At 38.5% G+C, this 17569-nt stretch overlaps 2 protein-coding genes across 2 annotated transcripts; one reads left to right on the forward strand and one right to left on the reverse strand.

Annotated features, from left to right (window-relative positions):
- Window positions 1-2053: 2053 nt before the first annotated feature.
- On the reverse strand, window positions 2054-11669 carry LOC140782475 (zinc finger CCCH domain-containing protein 24). Its single transcript, XM_073129061.1, has 14 exons — window positions 11126-11669; window positions 10060-10152; window positions 9640-9972; window positions 9392-9464; window positions 8403-8535; window positions 8168-8321; window positions 7925-8008; window positions 7454-7576; window positions 5415-5585; window positions 5203-5337; window positions 4489-4584; window positions 3460-3972; window positions 2667-2710; window positions 2054-2482 (listed from the first exon to the last, which is right to left on the reverse strand). Exons 1-14 carry the CDS (start codon window positions 11618-11620, stop codon window positions 2239-2241), a joined length of 2691 nt encoding a protein of 896 aa, XP_072985162.1. The 5' UTR covers window positions 11621-11669; the 3' UTR covers window positions 2054-2238.
- Window positions 11670-12588: 919 nt separating this feature from the next.
- LOC140782704 (uncharacterized) lies at window positions 12589-15769 on the forward strand. Its single transcript, XM_073129425.1, has 2 exons — window positions 12589-15226; window positions 15306-15769. Exons 1-2 carry the CDS (start codon window positions 12589-12591, stop codon window positions 15662-15664), a joined length of 2997 nt encoding a protein of 998 aa, XP_072985526.1. The 3' UTR covers window positions 15665-15769.
- The last annotated feature ends 1800 nt before the right edge of the window (window positions 15770-17569 follow it).

Consider the following 17569-nt stretch of genomic DNA (forward strand, 5'->3'; position numbering starts at 1 on the left):
TAGCTTTTCTCTCTCTCTCTCTCTTTCCGTTAATCTATCGGACTCGAGATCCTATCACATTAAGAATTACAAGTCAACGCCTCAAAATCTGAATCCGCTGCAGGTTCGTCAAAATTTGGTACTAATACACACAACTTTACGTTTAAAACTAAGCACCATTGCAACAATTCTTGTAAAATAGAAAGAGTGCAATATAGTTATTAATATTTTCAATAGAAGATCAGGTTAGCTTTAGATTTGGTTTTTATTAGGTGTGTGTGTATAGATATAGTTAGGCAACAAAAAGTCTCAATATCCATCAAAAGTTGGCAGAATCCAAAGCACGTGCACTGCAGCTTACCCATGTCTCTGCCGTTAAGAAACGCCGTTACGCAGATCTCCAAATCCCAACGACCTCCCTCGCCTCTGTTTGGCGGTGCTCATATCCCATAAACCTCCCACTTCCTCTCTCTCTCTCTCTCTCTCTCTCTCTCTCTCTCTCTCTCGCTCGCTCGCTCGCTCGCTCGCCATCATTAGCCATTACTCTCCACCGCGATCTGGTCCTCCGCCTCTCCTCCTCCTCCTCTTCCTCTCCATTTTGAAACCCTACTAATCTTCCTCCATGGCAGTGGCATCTCTTCTTCTCCTGCTTCTCTCTCTCCTCTTAACACCAGATCTCTCCTCCTCCCAGATCTCACTCCCTCCATCACCATCCCCCTATTCGCCGAAACCGCCGCTGTCTCCGACCGCTCTAGCTCCGTTCAACACCCTCTCACCCCCCGCGCCGCCGGAGGATTCCCAATCTCCATCCCCGTCTCCGGGGCCGTCTCCCTTGTTGTCTCCGGCGCCGTCGCCTCTCTCGTCACCGCTGCCTCCAGCGCCGACGCCGGCGCACGAGGGGATCAAGGCCGGAGCGGAGGCGGACCAAGCCGAGGAGGGGAAAAGAGGAGGAGGGATGAGCTGGGGCAAGAAGCTCGGGATCGCCGTGGGGGTATTGGCAGCGGCGGCGCTGGTTGTGCTCGGCGCGATTGTTTACAAGAAGCGGCAAGAGAACATCCAGAGATCCAGGTACTCCTACGCCGCTGGATTGGAGATGTTTTGATCTCTCTTCCTCTCTCTCTCTCTCTCTCACTCACTCACTCACTCACTCACCATCTCATCGATTCGTTCCTTAGAAATCAGGAATTCAAGATTGCATTCGTTCCCTTATCCTTATCTTGTATACTTTCGATTTGCTCCGAAAGATTATTAGTTGGAAATGTGAAGAAATGGTTACATTGTTCTTTGATCGATTCAAACCGATTCATTTAGTAGCTACATCACGTGTTTGGTTGTCCGAATCTGGAGCTATTTAAGATTTTGCACTTCTACTCTACCGTTTGAGGAAGTCAAGGCTTATCATGATATGCGTGTTTTGTCGGGTATTGCCGTCCTAATCATTCATTCATGCATGGTAATAAGTCCACAGAATGCATGTGGGTCGGTTCAAAGGCCTCCAAAAGTGCCACCTTTGTCTAATTCGCTTTACCATAGGTTTGGGTGTTTCAGATTGGAGTTTAAGTTGTTTCTTTTTTTCAGTGTAACCATGTTTAGTATATTGGACCACCCAATCCATACTCTTAAGGCCAATGAATTAAAAAGCAAACAAAATACAAAGTTGCATTTTAAAGTCATCAAAGGCCGAGCAATATACTTAGAAGCAGCTGCGAACGGTCGAAAATTAAAAATAAATAAATAATCATACATGATATATTTTATATAGTCTATACTTCAACAATCAAGATTTACAAACGGTGAAAAGAATAACAAAAAATCTTCCTTATAACATCACCATTGCTGCTTATATATATATGTAACGGTTAGTTAAGTTATAAACCTGATCCAACCCGCTTCATTAGTTGGTTGACGTTGACCGAACAGCCGACCTGCCAAGGTGTCTGTCCACCGGCATTTCAGTTTTAGCCACCGAGGCCCAGTAAAAGAATTGGTTGCGGAGGTTTTAAGGAAGTTACGTCACGGAAAAGAAAGAAGAAAGAAGAAAGATCGCACTACTCGGATGCCTCCATGCAATTGATTAAAACATAAGAAAAAGAAAATTCTTGATCTTAATCGATGTTAGTATATGTAACCAAAAAGAGTTACACTTAATTTTTTTAAGCATATTTAAATTGGCAGGCCAATTTGAATACATGTGACATTATTCTCTGGAATAAATAAGATTAGAACAGTTCTTCAGGGGCAAAAAGAAAAGCCGCAGTCCTACCTCTCAAGAAGCATCACCAACTCACAGTGTGGAGTATGAGGAAACAAATCGACCGCCATGGCCCTGACAGGCCGGAAAGGCTCAGAGTTCGGCATCGACTTTGTCCGCTGTCTGGCCAGACCAGCACTGCTCATGTTTCGCCATCCTCTGTTGCCTTTCCTCTTTTCCGCTACATCAGCAGTTGGGGTGCAAAGTTCAATCGCATTAGCCACCAAACTTTCAGGATTACAGGAAATGTACCTGATGGAGGACAAAATTTTCTATTTAAAAAAAAAAGAAGATAAGATATTTCAATGTTTGTTGCTTAATACAGTGGCAGAAGAGAACCGAACCATTTCATGCAAGTGATCAACATGAGTACAGGAACATCCTCTCAAGAAACAAGAGTGCATAAACATTATTTGAGTTTAGATAAAGAGCTTACACAAGTCGCCTTATACGTGGATGAGTCCTGAGAGCTTTAATCACCTGGAAATCATAGAAACTATGAGCTTACCTTAAGAAGGTAACGATGCAATCAACCATTTGGAATTTTTGATAGAAGAAAACAATGGTCAGACAGTGAACACTACGTAAAAATCTGTACAGAGTTAAACAAACTGTGATCACAGTTTAGGAATGTTCTTTGATGGTATTGTTGCAACAGATTAAATATGGCCCAAGGTGTTTTTCAGAGATATGTAACAAAGTAGATATGTAACTGAAATGAGGGGGTAAAAATAATTTTTTCCCAAAGGTCTAAAAAGGAAATTCTTAGATTCATGACATTCAAGGTATCAGAGTCTAAGAACAGAAACAAGTAGATATGTAACAAAAACATGTAGTTTAGATAGTCATAGAGCAAATGGAACTAATCAAGTTGACTTCAAAATTAAAAGGATATCAGGGCACTAACACTAAATAAACTAGCAGCCCAATCAAATTAGTCTGATTTCAATTGAAAATTGCTTCAGGAAATACATAGTAAAAGCATCCATGGCTCTAAATCATGACTGCAGGAATATCAAAACAAATATACATCAGGATTTGAACTGAAAGCAAACCTTTAAATACCACAATGGACAATTCAATGCCATGAAACTTTCTTACATATTAATGATAACTGCCAAGAATGTAACCTAAATTTATTAAATTAAAATAGTGTGCTGATGGAATATATTACCTCCTATAAAAAACAAAACAAAAGAAAAAAGTTTATGTAGAGAGTGGTAACTTACTATGGGGTGAAGACCAACCCGTGGAGGGTCAACAATAGCCACGACATTCTTAAATCTGCACAGAGGAGCTATAACAACTCCCTTCTCTTCAGGAAGGCAGTTATCCCGACTTACATCTTTCAAATTCTGATTCTCTGGAATTGTGTCTTTAGGCCCTGTAGTGCAACTTTTCAGTATAACAGATGATTTGGCATCACAGGAGGAAAGCTCATGTTCAGAGGATCCGTTGTAGCAGTTATCTGCTCCATTATTTTCAGAGCTCTCTTCACAGCTGGCCTCAAATTTTTCATTGCTCCTATCGCCTGAACTGTCTAGCATCTCATCAGCAGTTGCACATACGAGTTCTCTGGATGTACATGCATCATGCTGGAAAGTTCCACCATTATCAGCATTATTTGTTGCACTGTCATAATTTTCAGTGCTATTCGTTGCTGAGGTACCATTACAATCTAGGGCAGCTTGCTGTGGGACACCAAGATATTCTTTAAGCAGAGACCCCATTACATCCTCTGCCTGTTAAGTCCCATGATGTAAAATCAGAAATGAATTAGAGGTCTAGAGGCCTCCAAATAAGAACATAAAAAGAAAATTTTGAACTCACTTCCGACTTGTTTATCTAGAGAATCATACAAGGAACACAAGACTGAGAATGGAAGAAAAGGATCCATATAGCCAAATCCAAATTGTTGGGACCAAAACTTGTTGTAATTGTCATGCATTAATATATAGAGGCAGTAAAGATTAAGTTGGCTTCATTAGAATTGATATTTTTGTCCTTTCTAATTTTCCTTTTTTCATATATCTCCATATATTATTAGGCTTTGAATATAACCTGTCATTACTATTTTAATAATACGATCACAAGCAATCGAGTGAGGCAGTTAGCTTAGAAATTTATTTATATTTTAAACAAAAGCACATGTCTTTTGTCATTAAATGCAGCAATATTGCCTGTATTAAAAATTGAAACTTAAGTTTCCAGTCATTAATTTGTCACAGTACAGGAAACTCTAATTGAAACAAACTTACCTTTCCACAGACAAATCTACAATTATTCACACCATTAAGCACTGCATTTCTCTGTGCATCTATGACTGCTGACTCATTCATCTCAATGCCAACAACCTGTAGAATTTACAAGTTATCAATATAAAGAAATCAGTAAAATGCAATAAGTGAGAAACTCTGAGTTTTCGGAGATTTAGTAATTAAAACAATTGTTTAATGGTTTACATTTTAGAAAAATAAAAAGAGGAATCTATGTGAAAATAGGGAACATTCTTCAATAAAGTATGTCCATTACTCTGAGTTTTATTGCAAAGGGCCTGTGTTGTTGCATCAAACACAAGTTTTCATGTCAACCTGATATTTCAGAAAATTGCGAACCTTTTACCATTACAATATTTTTTATTTAAAAAGGTCTTCCAAGTTCCAACTGATACAGAATCAACATTGCCCACAACAAGCAATTATTTTGAAGGAAGAATGTAAGGGTTATACTTACTAATTATTATAAACAAGGCCACTCACAAAATAAAAGGAGCCAAGTACGCTTTGTTTAAAATATGGTTTTAATTTCTACTACTCATGATGTTAGATTGACGTGATTATTCTATTAGAGAGAGGTATATCAAAGAACAGAAACAGCAGGCCTTTAAAAAGATATGGCCCAAGCCAGCCAAACACATTAGGTCTGAACAAGCACCAAGAATTTAAGAAATCAACTAGAGTTTTTGAAACTACCATTCCAACACGGTTTGCTAAAGTCAAGCCAATTGTTCCTGTCCCACAACATATGTCAAAGAGTAATGTATCATGATTTAGATCAGCCCAATCACCTGCAAGGTTGTATAACCTCTCCGCAGCAAGAGAATTAACCTGCAGACTTAGTTATAATGGTGAGCACATCATTTAATCATGAAAAACTGAGACTAAGGAATTATAGTGTTTCTCACTTGAAAAAAGGCTGTTGGTGATATGGAGAAGCGGAGATTGCTTATGTAATCATGAATCCTGCCACCATTGTCAAAAAAATTTTCTGGACAAGCACTTCCATCTACTTGTGGTACTAGCAGGGGAATCAATGGACAATCAGCTGGTGCAGCATTTGATATTCCTTTGTGATCCTACATAAAAAAACACTCTTAAAAACAGAATTAGGAAGTACAGAAAAGAGAATATTAATACCCTAGAAATATTCTAGACACTGATGCTCCAAATATTCATGAGTCGTGACTAAAATGTTTCCTGTTCTGCTACTTGTCTCTATCTTGATCTAAAAATTTCTGGTAGTCCAAGTGGGCATCATGCTAATCATGTTTATTCGGACGCCTTGTATTACTACATTAGGGTTCTGGATCTTGCCCTCCTCACTTTGTCACTAACAAATTGCTCTGTGCTAGTGTACTAGATGGCCTCTCTGTTATCTAAAATAACTTTATCTTACCTCATCTTCTTATCTTCTACTACGGCCTAACCTCCCATTATTCTTCAGTCTGACTCTATCTGTTAAATAATTGACTACTCTATCTTTGCATTTTTCACCTACGTGCATTTACTTTTGTGAAATTGTTGCTTCCCACCTGCTCAACATTGTGACCGAAAACCATGGCTCATCTGATGGTTGTCTTGCAACAATTTTCCATCTGAGATTTACTTCCTGAAAAATTATGTGCAAGAAGCACTTCAACTCAAATCTTTTTATGTAAGATATCTTCTGAAATTTCCTTGTTAAATAATGAACAATTTATGAAAACAGAAGCAACTTTCTTTTTGTTAATTATTGTTCATCAAGTACAAGGGAGTTATATCTTGGACTAAATTTATTGAATTGCATTGTGTAGCCTAAGTTAAAGTCCAACTCATGCTATTTAGATTCCACTGTCCTCCCCAAACTTGGAATTTATCCATCTAATCATTTTGTCAAATCAAACAAATAATAATCAAACGAGATAAGAAAGACCAAACTATGTCAATTTGAACATACTTATAAATCCATACAAAGCTAATTTAGACATGCAGAATAAATTATAATGGCAGTACTCCATTTACAAGAATCAGCACTACAGTTGAAAATCTAATAACCATTCTCAAGCTCAAAGTTCTCATACAATTCCAGATAATGTTATAAATAATTGTTTCGACAAATACAGAGCAAAGTAAAAGCAGTTCTTCACAGTTAAACTGTGTTAATTTAGAACATATAGATTTAATCATGAATTCATGATCATTCAATAACACAAAATTTTAACCCCATCCATATCATTTAGGAACCAAAATCACTTAGTACAGCATTTCAACCAGTGCACCATCAATAAAAGTACCAAACCTTTACTGCATCATCACTAGAAAATTCATTCATTACCAAACTACCTGAAGAACTATTAAAGGAACTGATGTAGCTGCGTGAATTGTCAATGTGTAGGAGCAACTATATAATGAAATCCTCTTACATAAAGGAAAAATGCAGCCAAATAGAAAAAATTGATAACTAAGGGCTTAAGAATTGGTGTTTGACAGAAGAGTGTGATTTCCTAAAAGTAGTTTCTAACAATATCTGTTGGCAGTTGTTAAGAAATAAAATTCAAAACTACAACAACAAAAGAAAATTAGATTCAATTCAGATAGCATCAAACTACAGCCTGATTCAGAACTAAATAACAATGCTTTCACATACATAGGTGCAGTCAGTTATTCATTCTATACCAAGATGGACCAAAAGAACACTTCTCTGATATTAAAAAGCTGACCAAAACATACTAAACAAGATACTATAAACATCAACTCAAATCAAAAAAGGATCCAGTAGTTTTGGCAGACTGAATATAAATTGTTCAAATGGATGAAGATCAGAAACTGCGACCATATCCAACTATCTAACATTTTGACCTAGTATGTCTGTATGCTGGAGGAATCTATAAGGACTCACTCATTTTTCATCCGAACCCATAGACTAAATAGAATCAAAGAATAATTCTTCTAATGATAAACTCACCTGCACTATTATTGTTGTCAGAGGTAGAGGAGGTGAGCATGCAGCTGCTCCTTGAGCAAAAGCCCTAGACAAATTGTCAAATTCAGTTTTCATCAGTTCTTCATCAACGCCAGAAGAGCAAACCTGCATATAAGTGAACTAGAACTTCAGCTCATGCTGAACAGAAATATCAATGTCCAGAGAAAATAACTCCTTAATAATCACAAGTTTATCAATCATGTTGCGAATTTCCTTTAAATATACTGCAATTACTGATTCATTTTGTATGTGATACAAACTTACGATAGATTTCGCAGTTCCTATATACAATTATGCAAGAAATGGAAATAAGCATACATAATTTGCAGAATGGTTCAAGAATGTTGGCATGATTGTATGTTATATTTTGATATCTCCATGCCTATAGCACAATTTGCAAAATGATATTGCATGTAATACAACTTTGACTTCTTTCCTTTAGGAGGAGGTAACCTGAATGACAAGCATGACTTCCAAGATTTGAGGTTCCAGATTTTGAGCAACAGCAACTTGAACTGGATCCCTCCCCTCTCGCACCTAACATAAAATTTCAACAGGGTAATGATTAGATGGCAAAAGATGTCTAACAAAATATAGAGCAACAGTCAATATGTCAGCAAAAGTTCTACACTATGCAAATGTTTGATACTCTTAGTTTGTAAAGATATACACAATATATGGTACAGGAGAGCATACCATCAATTGCCGCCAAAATCCGATGTTGTCAATTCTGCTCCACACAGGCAAGACCGATGACTGTAAAAAATCTTGAAAGATCATAGCATACTTACAGGAAATTTTGGATACATTTGGGCAGTTGACAGGTTCCTCAACTGCTGTCACACCCTCCCTAGATTATTGTGGTAAAAGAAGCACTTGTTATCAGCTACACAAGATTGTTTCCTCAACAAAAGAATTGAGATAAACTGACCTAAAATTTCCAAGCATAAATCCGACAGTTCGTTTACCCTGCAACGAATAGCCCACTGAAAACTCACATTTGCTACGGTATCCATTTATTATTGGTGACTCTAATATGCCTTCAAGCTTGCACGGAAGACCACCTAAATGATTTAGATAAAAAATTCACTTTTAAATGAAAAAAAAAGCACCAGAATTTTTTTATTATGCAATATAGATGTAAAAAGAGAACACTTTGGATGAGCATCAAATAACAAAGAAACATTGTCTAGTGATAATGAACATGCTACTTTGATACTGATCTTGTAGATACTGGAGTTGTCTTTTATAGGAGTGCTTCATCAGATCATTTTGCTAGTCACAGGAAAAACTAGGTAAAAACATCATAAAAGTTCATTTTATGTGAAGGATTTCTACTCTTTGATCCAGCCCAGCAAGGGTTAGCTTTAGAGCCACCTTTAGCAAGTTCAGTTTTACTCTACCCGTCATCACCAACAAGGGCACAAGGCAAGCAACAACCTAACATCTATGCAAGTCAAAAGTTCGAGAAGGTAGTTACTATCTGGTAGGATTTAGGAAGGGTAAGTCCAGTCTTATCTGTAAAAAGAATTTCCCAGGGAACTTGCATCAAATATTTGTATCACTATCAATACATAAATTTATTTACAGCCTAAACCTGAGTTTTTGATTCCTAAGTACTAAAAGCAATGAAAGGAGCAATTGTGGTAGTTGAACCCAAAAAATATAATTGCATATCTTCCGATGTCAATCAATGTCGAAATGGATTAAGAAAAAAAATGAGCTTAATAGAAAAAAAAGACTCAAAGATGATCTACCTTATAGAAAATAAAATGATAAATTTTCCCTTAAAAGGATGACAAATCCGCTGGCAAAATTTTGTGATGTTTTCACCAGCTATTTTACAAAGAAAATTCAATTGCCATAGCAACTCTTTCGAAGAGAAGGTTGCCAAGAGTGAATAGTGAAAGGGGATATTACCTATTTCTCTTGACTTAATCACCCACTCTGGAAGTGGTACAGAATCTGGACAAGCTTTCCGAGCATTCCGAGTCTGCAGTGGAATGAAAACTAAGAAACTCCCAATTATGCATAACCTGAATTACCAAATCTTTTTAAAGAACATTACAGACCATAACAATCAAGAACAGGATATAATAACAAGAATATAGTTTCTTAACCAAATTTCAGTAGAAAATACATTCTATAAGGCTTGGCAACTATCTTACAAGTCGCTTGAGTATTTGCAACAGCCCATTTTTCTTGTAATCCAACTGCTCATTGTAGGGCATATGAGCAAGTGGAGTGACCACATCACGAACAGCTTTTGTCTTTGAAGCTAAGCCTTCACCTAGAGAAGTTTCTTCTTCAGTATTAGTACCCAGCTTGACCAAATTTGATTCCATGTCAGGATTGGAATCATCATTGCCTGATTGGTTTGCCCCATGCTGTTGTCTACTTTGATCAAAAGAATTTTCCATCTTATGTTTCTTCTCATGGGATTTACGAATGGCATCTACAACCTTTATTTCCTTTCCACCAGTAGACTTTTGATTCAAAATCTATTCAATTTGAAAGGTGGCAGAAAAACCAAGATTCCGTTACCAAATACTCATACTGATAAATGTTTGGGAAGTACAAGGGATTACCTCAATAGCACTTTTAAGATGTTCAGTATTCTCAAAGGTCACAAAACCTACTGGCATTCCCTTTTTCTTTTTAGCAGACTTGTAGAAAATTCCCTGAACATTAAGTAATGGTTTCAGATCTCCACACAGAGAGAAAATCCAAAATTTTTTAAATAGTCAAAGGAGTTGAAATAAAAAGACTATGTACTATTTTACTTTGCCATCAGAAGTTCACAAATGCAGTAGAATATACTGATGAGCGTAAAAGATTCAAGCAATAACAATCTTTGACCTAATATAATCAACCATTACATGTAGTAGATAACTTCTCAAGATAGAAACTTAAGTAGTATAGACCAAGATGATGTTCTCATAATAGATAAATAGTATATCATAGATGAGATAATTGATTATTCATTATTATGTAAATGATGGATGATTATTAATCAAAAGTCAATTCCTTCACTGAGAAGCTCAGTATGAGTCCTAAATCAATTCTAACTTGTGCCTATTGGACATCCGCAATAAGGGACAGGGGAACTAATTAAAATCAGCTCCAAAAGGTTTATTATAACCTTCTCTCCGGCTTCCCTCCTCTTTACTCCCTATTCCCATTTCTCTTCTACCTCCTCTCACAGTGGGTGGGTTAAGCATCTTTTCATTTGTTGGCACTGTTCTTCCTTCCTCTCCTTTCTGCCCCACAGATGGTGGGGTATCCCTCTTCTCCTTTCCTCTTTTCACAAATTTTTTATTGTAATAGCTTTGTCCTAAAAGCTGAAAATTTGTCTTCCATGTGACCTTAAATCTATTCCTTGTCTCAGAGTAAAGTTACTTAGCTCAGAAAATTGATGTAGAGAAGAGTTCTATCAAAAGAGTAGCTTTTTCATTACATTCCTAAATTGTAGTCGTTAGATTGATCAACAAAGAGATTCATATTTGCTTCTTTTGAAATTCTATTCTGTCTCTTGATTCTTTTGAATGTCCCTGTGCTTGAGATAGCAGCGTAACTAGAAGATAGTATGATTTTAATATATCCTTACGTATCAAAGAAATCAATTCACCAAGATAGAGAACACAACAACTCTACCTGACCGTCAAGGAAGCTCTTTAAATTGTCGGACGCCCACTTCCTCGGGAGGCCAATCAGGCATTTGTCGAGCGACTCCTCGTCCACCGTCACCTCCGGCGCCGCCAAAGCTTCCACCTTTCCGTCTCCGCCGGCCCCATCAGACTTCATTAGCTTCTTGGCGCGGTTGGAGGTGGGATCCCACGTGTTGTCAGGCCGAGGGCGGAGCTCGGCCTCCCCATGGGCATAGCGGCACGCGTCGCCATGGCTGCAGCCATCTCCCCCGATATTCCTGCGGAAGTATGAGCACAGGCTCGTCTTCCACAGTGGAGCCTTGTTCTTCGAGTCTTCTTTGGCTTCCTCCCCAACTCCATTGCTCTCTTCCTCTTCTCTCTTGCGCTTCTCCGAGGCAACTAATGCTACTCTATCTCCGTTAACTTCGGAGGATATGGATTCAGTGAACTGGGGATTGGACGGACCGATCTCTCCGACGGTGGGAGTTGCGTCCATCTCCATGGGTGTAGGGTTTTGAGAGCTCACTAATTTTTGAAGAGAAGGGAAGGTTAATCCCTAATAAGAAAGCTAGACTTCGTTTTATAAGTTTTGGGCTGCCAATGGGTCGGATACTGATGTGGATCCGAATCCGACTTGTCGAATTTCCCGTGCACGCTTTACTAGTTTCCCAGTTGTTTTTTAAGTCAAGTTTAAACTTCACGAGCTTTGCTCGTATTTGTTGGGCTTGAAATTAAATTCATCAAACTTAGAATGTTCAAAAAGAATTCGGCCCATTTTTAGCTTAACGAGCTATTTTGAGTTTAACTAGCTTTATTCACTTAACAAATAATTAAATTGACTTAAATGGTATACAACTCATATGTCATAACATTATCATACCATACTAGGAAAGAGAGCTTTCCTATAGTGACCAAAAAGTCGAGTCATTAAGGTTTAAGTAGGTTTATGAAACATATAGCCGCCTAAAGACAGCTTTCCGGCCACATCAGCAGATCATTAGAGGACCCAAGCTTAAATTTTAGCTACTGGTCGGCTTATTTATTAAAGAATAAAATTTTGAGCCGAACACGTGTTATCTGCAAATAATGAGCTAGATTACCACTCCTATTATGAGCCGTCCATTAAAGTAGATTTTATGCCCTGGCGTTACCAATAATCCCAATCGCACTTTCTAATCTAACAACCTCAATCCATAGTTTTTGAAAAATTATTTAAAAACACAAGCAGTCTTATCCGTTTTTGAATATAATCAGAATTATTTAATGTGCACTATCTCGGACAAGTAGCAGATACACAAAATCCTCACCCGTGACGTAATCAATCATTGGCCCAATTCCTAAAGTGGGAGGACGGAGCCGCCCTGACTGACTTTATTTTTAGAAAGTCAAGCATGGCCAAGCCTCTTCCTCCCTTTCCATTTTAGGTTTTATAAGTCTACATCAATTTTGTAATTGTACAGACAAACAGCCATGCCTTGTTCCTTTCCATTGTCAGACATGCTAGTGCTGCTTCCATTCATGGTATTCTTCTTTCCTCACCTTGCCATTGCATTGCAGCACAACAACCTAACTGACCTCTCCTCGCTGCTTTCCTTCAAGAGCCATGTACATGACCCAAATGGCTTTCTTGATTCAACCTGGAATTCTAACACCTCCTTTTGCTCCTGGACTGGTGTAGTTTGTGACCCTGGCAAGGATAGAGTCATTGCTCTCAAACTGCATGGATTCTCTCTGCAAGGAACCATCTCCCCCTATGTTGGCAACCTCTCTTTCATGGCCCACCTTGATCTCAGTAATAATTCTCTTATGGGCATCATCCCCGAGTCCGTCAGTCACCTTCCCCGCATCAGAGTCCTCAATCTTTATGACAACCAGCTTTCTGGCTTTATTCCTCCTTCCATCTTTAACATGTCTCTGATCACCAAAATCGCCCTTCAAAGCAATAAACTATCCGGTCCTCTCCTCGCCAAAAATGATAGCCTTATGATCCCTCGCATCCAGTTCTTCTCCGTTGAGGACAATCAGCTCATTGGCATGATCCCGACAAGCTTTATTCGATGCCAAGAATTGCAGATCCTGTCTCTGTCCACCAACATGTTCAGTGGAACCATACCACCAGAGCTCAGCATTTTACCAAATATTGTAATCCTATTCCTCGACAACAATAATCTCACAGGGGCGATTCCTGCAGGTATAGGCAATCAAACATACCTTGCCCAGCTTGATCTGAGTTACAACAACTTGCATGGCGTGATCCCCCCAGAATTAGGCAATCTAGCCAAGCTCCAGTGGCTAAGCCTGGCACACAATAGCCTAACAGGTGCAATACCAACATCCTTATCAAATGCTTCCATGATCAATTTATTGGACCTTTCCATCAACAACCTCACCGGGAGCGTGCCTGCCGATATTGGGAAGAACCTTCCATCCCTAATGCACTTTGCTATCGCATGGAATCAGCTGAGCGGTGGGCTCGAGTTTATCACCTCTCTATGCAACTGCAGGAAGTTGGAGGAGCTCCATTTCTTGAAGAATGAACTGGGGGGGGTTATCCCGGAATCTGTAGCTAATCTCAGCAAAAATCTCTTACAATTCAACGCTGGCGAGAATCAGATCATCGGAGAAATAACAGCAGGATTCAGTAATTTGAGTAGTGTCTTTTTCTTGAATTTGCAAAGCAACAAGCTGTCAGGAGCTATAACACCAGAGATTGCTAAGCTAGGAGGGCTTCAAGCACTCCTCCTGGGCAACAACAGCATCTCAGGAACCATACCACATGAGCTCGGACAATTAAAGAACCTGATCTACTTAGGCCTGGGATTCAATGCTCTATCTGGATCCATACCAGAAACAATAGGGAACATTAGTACTTTACAGAATTTGCAGCTAGACAGCAACAAATTGACATCAGGCGTCCCTAGAAGCATCTGGAGCCTTACCAATCTTATGGGCTTGTCTATCTCACTTAATTCTCTGGGAGGCATAATTCCTCCAGATATAGGCAACTTGAAGGCCATAAACCAGTTGAGTTTATCATCGAATCGGCTTTCAGGTAGCATCCCGGATGTTCTTGGGCAGCTTCCGATGTTAGAGGATTTGAGTTTGTCTAACAACTCTTTTGAAGGTCTTATTCCGCAATCTCTTGGCAAATTGATAAGTATCAAGAGTCTGGATCTCTCAAGCAATGAACTCTCTGGCCCCATACCAAAATCCTTAGCTGATCTCCACTACCTTGCAAGTTTGAATCTCTCTTTCAACAAGTTAGAAGGGCAGATTCCAGGTGGTGGCATATTCTCCAACATCACCTTCCAATCTTTAATGGGCAATGCCGCATTGTGCGGCGGAGCATCGTCAAAACTCGGGTTCCCCCGATGCCCTCTCAACTCAACTCATTCCGATTCAAGGGCCGAGCCACTGCATAAATTAAGGATCATCCTCCCTGTCGTTGCTCTTGTCTTACTTCTTCTCTTCTGCTCATGTTATCTCTTCGCTTATCGGCTGCGACGCGACAGGAATACCATATCTTCCTCTGGAACACCACATCTGAATGAGTTCACCCTGGTCTCATACCATGAGCTAGTTCGTGCCACCGACAATTTTAGTGAGTCTAATCTCTTGGGCAGAGGAGGCTCCGGCTCGGTGTACCGAGGAGTCCTAGATGACGGAACCGTCGCCGCCATAAAGGTCCTGAATGTTGAAAGTGAAGGGTTTTCGAGGATTTTTGACGCAGAATGCCGTGCATTGAGCATGGTCAGGCATCGGAATCTCATCAGGATTATTAGCACTTGCTCCAACTTAGACTTCAAGGCTTTGATTCTCCAATTCATGCCTAAAGGGAGCCTTGAGAGATGGTTATACTCTCCTGACTGCTACTTGTCCCTTCTCCAGAGGATGAACATTATGCTAGATGCGGCACAGGCCTTGGAACACCTCCACCACCACCACCACCAAGTTGTGCTGCATTGCGACATAAAACCGAGCAATGTGCTACTAGATGAAGACATGAATGCACACCTAGGAGACTTTGGCATAGCAAAGCTGTTGAACTCTGACACCAAATCCATGGTGTCGGCAAGTGCAGCAGGCACCGTCGGCTATATGCCTCCAGGTAATAAATTCCACCACCATGAGTTAGTTGATATGTTTCTCTTTTTAAAAGAAATGAAGTAACATGACATATGTAACAGAGTATGGATACATGGGAAGAGTCTCGAGAAGAGGAGATGTTTACAGCTACGGAATGCTGATGCTTGAGACGTTCACGAGGAAGAAACCCACGGATGCCATGTTTGGTGGAGAGTGGAGCTTGAGACAGTGGGTGTTTGATGCTTGTCCTAACACACTGACGAATGTACTGGATGGAGTCCTCCTGAGAGACGAGTCTGGTGATGATGGAATGGCAAGACACAAATGCTTGTTATCTATGGTGGAATTGGCATTGGAATGCACCAAGGATTCACCCAAAGATCGGATTTTGATGAAAGATGTTGTCCCAAAGTTGCAGAAGATAAAGGCGGACTACCTCCAAAATTTACTTGAAAAATGATGCAAGGCATCGGTTTTTGCTCTACTATTTGCACGCCAATTTAATCTATCTATATTATGTACCTGGAAGAATAAATACAAATTGGCATATTTTAATTTTGCGAAAGAGTCAAAAGCCCAACTTACCAGAGCAGATGGTTCTCTTCGATGGTGGAAGTTGTCGAACTCCATGGGTGTAGGGTTTTGGGAGCTCATGTTTTTTTAGGAGGAGAGGAAAACGTCAATTCCTAGAATCCGTTTTAGCTCGCTAACGGATCGGATACTGATGCGGATCCGAATTGAGAGAGATTATTCGATGCACGCATTTAGCCCATACGATTAGTATCTGTACGTAAAAATCTAGGGGCATTTACTCGTGGAATAATTTCCGTACATTGTATAGCTATATTTATGTTTTAAGGTTGCATAACAGAGCTTATTTATGTTTAGACTAGTATGATGTTTGATTAAAATCGGTATAATAGTATAATTATTATTCTTAATATGATATGAAAAGTAGAGATATTTCAAACATTTGTTGAATTGATGGATGAGGAGAGGAGAGACGACAAAGAAGAAAGAGAGGGGGAGAATGTTTGAAATAATTTTTTTTCAATGTTAAAATAATATTTAATAAATATAAAAGTATTATATGAAAGGAGATAAAACTAAAGTAGTTATTGGTAAATAGTATTGAGATAGTTACTATTTGGTTACTGTACTAATATAAAGAGTACTATAATAGAATAATTTGGAAATTTTATTTTGATTTATAGAACAATTTTGCATCTGTAAATTTTGGAGATCCTTCGAAATAGCATTGCAAAAATAACTTCTCTAGATATTATTTGCAAATTTATAGCTATTTAAATGATTGAAAGATGACTATTTATCTTACAAAAGTCTTAAAAAAAACAACATTTAATGTTTCATTCTGATGTAATAAAAATCGCGAATGATTCTAGCTCTGCTAGGGTTTCGATGACACTTCTTCTTTCTTTTCAAAAGTTTTTATTGCATTCGTCGAGAGAGAGAGAAGGTTTTTCTCCCTCCTAGAAAAAATTTCCTAGCTCAAATTTTACTATCTTTTTTCTCTCTTCCTAACTACCCATTTTTTTTCCTCCTCACCCCTCCCCATCATCACCCAATTACTTTCTCCAACTTCTTTCCCTATCTTGACTACCCTCCACCTCTATAGTTGAAATACTCACCTCAAAATATATGTGCCCTTTACGTGGATAGAACCACCTAATTTAGGCTAATATTTTTATATAATATATAACATAAAAGTCTAAATTTTTATAATAACGAAAACAAAAAAAAGAATAATAAATCATAGGCCGCAACAAGCCTTAAAATATATATATCCATAACACATCTAATATGAATGCCCAAGTAGGGGCCATAATCCAACTAACTTATTTTATAAGGATAAATAATTAAATTACAAGTAATCCTTGCCAGCTTCTCTACGGACTCAAAATTATCTACTAATTTGAAAATATTTTCACTGAAAGGTGGCCTAACTAACTACACATTTTTATGGTCTTATACTAGTGTAAGGAAAGATGCAACATGATATATATGCATATGTCAACCATTATCATAATAATGCATTCATGCCACATGCTCATTATGTCCGTATTTATAGCTCATATATATTTCTAATATAAAATATGGTATGCATCACTCCAAAACATCAAATTGTCTAACTCAAGCTCGCTTAGAGCCACAATCATAACCAATATCAAATGCACATATCAAATAATATCATTGAGGAGGAAAGACATCTAGAAGTAGTATCGTCATACCCATTACCTAATAAATGACATGACTGATTGTCTACCACCGTAGACTTAGAATCTTAGTCATAGCCTCATCAACATCATATATCAATACTACCCACTTGAACTCTTAGCTCAAAATT

This window comes from Typha latifolia, chromosome 2 (assembly GCF_019914945.1).
Source record: "Typha latifolia isolate L0001 chromosome 2, TyphaL0001v2, whole genome shotgun sequence".
NCBI lineage: Eukaryota > Viridiplantae > Streptophyta > Magnoliopsida > Poales > Typhaceae > Typha > Typha latifolia.

Bases quoted from the DNA above. Each gene is read 5' to 3' on its own strand.
- LOC140782475 (XM_073129061.1), bottom strand. From the start codon at position 11,620: ATGGAGATGGACGCAACTCCCACCGTCGGAGAGATCGGTCCGTCCAAT. The intron at 8,322-8,402 runs GTCAGTTTATCT...ACAATAATCTAG, and splicing joins TTTATGCTTGGAAATTTTAG to GGAGGGTGTGACAGCAGTTG. The intron at 3,973-4,488 runs GTAAGTTTGTTT...GGGACTTAACAG, and splicing joins GTAGATTTGTCTGTGGAAAG to GCAGAGGATGTAATGGGGTC.
- LOC140782704 (XM_073129425.1), top strand. From the start codon at position 12,589: ATGCCTTGTTCCTTTCCATTGTCAGACATGCTAGTGCTGCTTCCATTC. The intron at 15,227-15,305 runs GTAATAAATTCC...CATATGTAACAG, and splicing joins CGTCGGCTATATGCCTCCAG to AGTATGGATACATGGGAAGA.